Raw genomic sequence first — 6,267 nt, 5'->3', positions numbered from 1 at the left:
ATATCTAAAGAGATGTTAAATTATTACATTATCATGATATTATGATATATTAATATATCTTAGTATGATATATATACAGTTAAATGTTGTTACAACGATAATCGTTACATATATGTCTCGTTTCGAAATTCTTAAGTTAGTAGTCTTGTTTTACATATGTAGTTCATTGTTAATATACATAATGACATGTTTACTTATCATTTATCATGATTAAACATAGTGTAACAATATCTTAATATGATTCATATGTAATTAGTAAGACGTTGTTATAACGATAATCGTTATATATATCGTTTCGAGTTTCTTAATTCAATAAACACAATTTTATGTATATAACTCATTGTTAAAATACCTAATGAGATACTTACTTATCATAATATCATGGTAATTATATATATAATCATATATATGTCATCATATAGTTTTTACAAGTTTTAACGTTCGTGAATCACCGGTCAACTTGGGTGGTCAATTGTCTATATGAAACCTATTTCAATTAATCAAGTCTTAACAAGTTTGATTGCTTAACATGTTGGAAACACTTAATCATGTAAATAACAATTTCATTTAATATATATAAACATGGAAAAGTTCGGGTCACTACAGATGAGGCCGAGTTGTTTGGGGACATTCCGATGCAGCGTCCAATGGGACGTGATAGAGCAAAGAAAGTCCAAAAACAGTCGATTTCGTCGGACGTAGGAGCGTCATCTCGTGATAAAAGTTCGAGTACGCCGAGGACGGAAGAATTTATGGAACAATGGGGTCATGTGGCAAAAGAAAAAACAAGTGCGATCGACACTTTTAAGCAGTATTGCACTATGCAAACCGCCTCACACAAATTGATTTGCTGGGGAGATCATCGGCTCTAATGGAAGACCCTGAAGACGTGATATGTTTTCAAAATCTCAAAAAGTTGGTTCGTAAGCAGTTGAAAGACAACTTGAACGTCGACATTGACCCGAATGCCTAGATTCACTTTATGTTATTTCATCTTTTATTTTAAGCCATTAATTTATGTAATTTTTTTATTTTGAATTTTTAATTATGTACTTTTTTTTATTTAATGTTATTAATTTTATGTCTTTTTAATTTTATAACAAATATTTATTTTCATTTTTAATAATAAAAATAATATAAAACAATTAAATAAAACAGAAAAATACAAAATTAAATGTCACATCAGCATTCCACTACCACAACACGAACTCACAACACCACCACTACTCCACTCAATAACTCAACACGTCCTAGTCATTAAAAAAGTGCAAAAAATGCACAATACGAACTCATAACACGAGTTACCATTACAAATGGTCTTATGGGAGTAAGTGGTGAGGAAGGAGAAGAGAAAAAGTTAATGTGACGCTAAGAAAGTGTTGAGGAATGCGTCATGGTTGAGATTGGTTTAAGAGGTGTTGCATCTTATCAAAATGTCACCAAGCTGACGTGTACTTATGGTGATTTCTGTAAAATAATATTGATTTGATCTTATAACGTAAACAAAGCAAAAACACGTTTTATTTCTCGATATAGAGTTTGTTAGTTAGCTGTTTGAAGAAACTTGAAAGTTGCATTTAGCGGGTACAGGGAAACACAGACCCGACCCGACCCACGTTAACCTTCCATTGTTTTCGCGCCTTCCTATCAACGTGCAATTCGCTTAAACTCTAATTAAAACCAAAACCAACCTGCTTCCCTATTTCCACAATCAAAACCCCCAAATGTTAATGATTGATCCGTCATTTTAGGGTTTCACCGACGTATCTCAAACAAAACTCAAAAATCATTCAAATTAAATAGATCTCAAGCAATCTCCCTCCCAATTTTTAATTCAATCATCACCTTCTGCTACTTAATTACATTATTATGATGAGAATCTTAATTAACCACCATGAAGTACGCCGTACTCGATCGTCGTTTCATTACCGGGAATCACTTCATTGTTATAAATTTTCCAATGAAGTTGCTGTATTTCATCATCATCTTCATCATCAACAATCATCACTTGCTACTTCTAGTTCGCAGAGGTTTAAACTGCATCGTTGTTTTTATAATCTCTGTAAGTAGTTCATATCACTTACTACACTCTCAAATGCTATATATTTAAGTTGCTTGAATTCGATATGAAGTGTACGCGTAATCGATTAGGCACAATGGACACCTTGACTTATGTAATTGTTGGAATTCATGCATAACATATCAGGTTAAATTTTATGTTAGCTATGATGGCAATGTGAGCTTTTATTCTAATCATGTACAGAATTATAAGCTTGTCACCTTAGTAGAATGCAATTATCTGTTGACAGAATTTTATTTTCTCTAACCTGGTCTATTAGAGTATTAGATGTACTATGTATCTGGTTTCTAGTCGTAAACCGTATCTAGTTATTGTATCATATGCTCACTGTACTACTTTAGTGACTGTGCCTGTACATTTTTTGCTATATGTTGTAAGCTACTAATATATTCATGTTACAAGTATTATTCAAAGTTTAGCTGCATAGATTGTTTTGTAGTTATCATTATGGATGTAACGTTATCGATATTTGTTACAATGCAGGTCCTGGATATTGGGAAAGGCGTACCCTGACACCATGATGCGGGTCAATTTCCTACCATTTTATTTTGGACTGTTGGCTTTGGTGTGTTTTTCTGGTGTGAAGGCCGAAGACCCGTACAGAAATTTTAAATGGGTCGTTACATACGGACAGGTTTCTCCTCTTGGTGTTCCACAGAGGGTAAGATTTCCGCTACTTATTATAGTTCTCGGTAGTTAAAACTGCTACTAACAGCGCTATAAAATAACAACTTTTTATATTTGTAATTATATTGCAGGGTATACTTATCAATGGGATGTTTCCTGGCCTGACTCTTTATTGTGAAACGAATGACAATGTAGTTGTCGAAGTCGTCAATATGCTGGATGAGCCTTTCCTCTTCACATGGTGTGTGGTTCATTTTGTTTTATTTAGTTCAATTTATAATTTTGATTTATGACATAAGCGATAACTTCTAAACGGGACGACAGGAACGGGGTTGAACAAAGAAAAACATCATGGCAAGATGGAGTGCTCGGAACTAACTGTCCAATCCCGCCAGGTTCTTCGTGGACTTATCATATGCAAGTAAAAGATCAAATTGGTACTTTCTCTTATTTCCCTTCAATCGGGATGCAAAAAGCTGCCGGTGGTTACGGAGGGTTCAATATTGGAGCACGACCTGTAATTTTCGTCCCATACTTGAAACCCGTTGCTGAATACACCGTTCTTGTCAGTGATTGGTGGAAGACTGATTTCAAGGTTCGTCATCTGTTGACTTCAGTCAACAAATATATGTCATTGTAAAACAGTTAAATAAGTGAAAAACACTCTTTTTTCTTCTTCCAGGCGTTAAAAAAGAGACTGGACATGGGGAAAGCTCTTACCAAACCAGATGGTCTTCTTATTAATGGAAGTCCTAGTAAAACATCTTTCACTGGTTCAGAAGGTATTAAATTCAATGTTTTTTTGGCTGATCATGATGTTGGAATATGCTTTCAAACGTAATCTGATACGACCTCTTTTATACTTGTTAAATTTTAGGTCAGAGGTACTTGTTTAGGGTGTCAAATGTGGCATTGCAAACTTCTATCAATTTTAGGATCCAAGGTCATACAATGACATTAGTTGAAATTGAAGGAGCTCATACGTTGCATGAATCGTATGAATCATTCGATCTTCACGTTGGTCAATCTGCTTCGTTCTTAGTCACCCTTCATGCTCCTCAAAAAGATTATTACATTGTCGCTTCAAGTAGATTCACAAAACCAGTTCTTACCGCTACTGGAATTCTTCATTACGATGGATCCACAACCAAAGCTTCTAAGCCATTGCCGATTGCACCTACCTATCAAATTCACTGGTCAATGAAGCAGGCCAGGACCGTCAGGTAAACTGTAATAAAAAAGTGTATTTTGAGTAACTCATTTATGCACTTTAGAACTATACCTGGCACAAACGAGTTGGGTCGAAAATCAAAAGGGTCATGGGTCGAAATGGGTCATCTTTTAAATAGGTCGAACGGGTTGGGTCGAGACTCGGGTTGGTTGGGTCGGATCCATTTTCCATCTTAATTTTGTATTGTTCACAAGAGCTAATGGTTATCAAACTTCGACCCAGGGACCCATTTTTTTGTGTTTCGGTCTCAATTGTCATGTATAACTTGGAACTTATTCTTACATTTTTCCACCTTTGTAGATGGAACTTGACAGCGAATGCTGCAAGGCCGAACCCACAAGGTTCATTTCACTATGGATCAATCCCAATAACTAGAACCGTTGTGCTCGCCAATTCAAAAACAAAAATCGGTGGAAAGCTACGTTATGCTGTGAATAAAGTGTCACACGTGGATCCAGGGACACCGTTGAAACTTGCTGACTATTTCAATATTCCCGGAGTCTTCACACTAGACTCGATCAAACCGATACCCCTTGCGGGCCCTACTGTTCTCGCTCCTTCTGTAATGGGTTTCACTCTTCACGATTATGTTGAAATCATTTTCCAGAACAACGAGAACACTATTCAATCATGGCATCTTGATGGTCATGATTTTTGGAGTGTTGGGTAAGTAAGCATCTGTTTATATTACATCTTTGGTGAATAATTAATAAAAAATATGATATAGTTAACTATCATAATTTGTATTTTGTAGTTTTGGTGGCGGAAAATGGAATTCTACACTGAGAAAGAAATACTACAATCTTAACGATGCTACCTCACGATACACAGTCCAGGTAAATTAGGCTTTCAGTAATCATAAAAACGTGTTCGGATATGATTATGTTGTTTGATAACGCAATAATCAAATAATCAGTTTTTTAGGTGTTTGGTAAGTTAGAGATGAATAACAAGTAATTAGGGAGAAAAATAGACGACAAAAGAATCACGTTTTGCTACAGTAAGGGGTAGGGGTAGGGGTGACCTGCATTTTCATTTTCACGTTTTGAGTCTCTCAAATCAAATCACAATGAATTGATTTTGAAGTTTAACTTGCTAAACACTATTTATTACTCCATAGTTATTTATGATTTCAAAACGTAATAATCAAATAATCCTGTTCTAAACGCAAAGCCAAACATTTGTTTAACTATGTTGGTTAACAAAGTCACAATTTGATGACTATTTGTGGGATTACTTGCAGGTCTACCCAAAATCTTGGAGTGCGGTATTAGCGTCGTTAGACAACAAGGGTATGTGGAATTTGAGATCGGCTAACTGGCCAAGACAGTACCTAGGACAGCAGTTGTATGCTCGAGTGTGGAACGATGAGAGGAGTGTGTATACCGAATATGAGATACCTGCAAACGCGTTGCGTTGTGGCAAGGCTCATTAAAAGAAACAAAAGATTTAAATTGGGTTTGGAATGGCGTTTAGTAGAATATAAGAATAATTATGATTTCATTTGTGTTCAAATTGCTTTGTGTTCAAATTGCTTCATAGTACATGAAAAATTTATAGAAATGTGTTCACTTTGATTTTTATGTTCTTCCAGATTATTGTATTACTTGCGTAACTTAATAAACTCTTCTTTAATTTAAAAATTGTTATTTGTTACGATTTTTATCTTATTTTAGAAATGGTGAATTAATCCTTTGCTTGTTAATTTGACAAAAGTATACATCGACATGGCATGGACACTTTAATCTTGTGTTGCCTTTAGTAACTCATTGATTACACCCGTAAAGTGAGATGTCTATGAAACACCACGGAATCCCCAAGAGTGGCAAGTCAATAGCTTCAAATCCAAAGAGTCAAGGGAGTTGTAAATTTGTAGTACTAAGCTATTAACTCGTTTTTTTTTTTTTTTTTTTTTTTTTTTTTTTTTTTTTTTTTTTTTTGACTAAAATAACGATAACATTATGATGTGTGAAACGTGGTATATGAATTCTTGTATGAAAAATACCGGTTTTAAAGATTACACACACTAACGGGCAGTATACCCGATCGTGTAGTAGTATAGATAATGGTAAAATCCGTGTATCGTTCCAAGGACAGTTATATGTGCAAGTTAAGATTGTATAAACTAAATTGAGTTTTAACTAGATAAAATGAAATCAAACAAATACAAGATATTGGGTTGCCGTTTAACGATGGACAAATCAATAAAGGAATAAGTTTAAAGGACAATATTTTTGGTATTTTAGATTTTTAAGAAAAATGAAAAGATAGTTTTTATATCAAATTAAACAAATATGCTCTTCTAGACTTTTTAACCTCGAATGTTGAT

At 34.5% G+C, this 6,267-nt stretch overlaps 1 protein-coding gene across 1 annotated transcript; it reads left to right on the top strand.

The window, feature by feature from the left end:
* The first annotated feature begins 1,859 nt into the window (after positions 1 to 1,859).
* On the top strand, positions 1,860 to 5,403 carry LOC139866350 (L-ascorbate oxidase homolog). Its single transcript, XM_071854571.1, has 9 exons — positions 1,860 to 2,062; positions 2,564 to 2,741; positions 2,839 to 2,948; positions 3,032 to 3,302; positions 3,390 to 3,489; positions 3,585 to 3,930; positions 4,239 to 4,604; positions 4,693 to 4,774; positions 5,182 to 5,403. The coding sequence occupies exons 2-9, from the start codon at positions 2,598 to 2,600 to the stop codon at positions 5,371 to 5,373; spliced, it is 1,611 nt and encodes a 536-aa protein (XP_071710672.1). The 5' UTR covers positions 1,860 to 2,062; positions 2,564 to 2,597; the 3' UTR covers positions 5,374 to 5,403.
* The last annotated feature ends 864 nt before the right edge of the window (positions 5,404 to 6,267 follow it).

Source organism: Rutidosis leptorrhynchoides, chromosome 9 (genome assembly GCF_046630445.1).
Source record: "Rutidosis leptorrhynchoides isolate AG116_Rl617_1_P2 chromosome 9, CSIRO_AGI_Rlap_v1, whole genome shotgun sequence".
In the NCBI taxonomy this organism is placed as follows: Eukaryota; Viridiplantae; Streptophyta; class Magnoliopsida; order Asterales; family Asteraceae; genus Rutidosis; species Rutidosis leptorrhynchoides.
The sequence above is the reverse complement of the archived record's forward strand: the minus strand, read 5'-3'. Positions and strand labels throughout refer to the sequence as shown.

What these genes read in the sequence shown, in the direction of transcription:
- LOC139866350 (XM_071854571.1), top strand. Translation starts at nt 2,598, where the DNA reads ATGATGCGGGTCAATTTCCTACCATTTTATTTTGGACTGTTGGCTTTG. An exon ending in GGTGGAAGACTGATTTCAAG is followed by an intron (nt 3,303 to 3,389) that starts GTTCGTCATCTG and finishes TTCTTCTTCCAG; the next exon opens with GCGTTAAAAAAGAGACTGGA. An exon ending in CCTCACGATACACAGTCCAG is followed by an intron (nt 4,775 to 5,181) that starts GTAAATTAGGCT and finishes GATTACTTGCAG; the next exon opens with GTCTACCCAAAATCTTGGAG.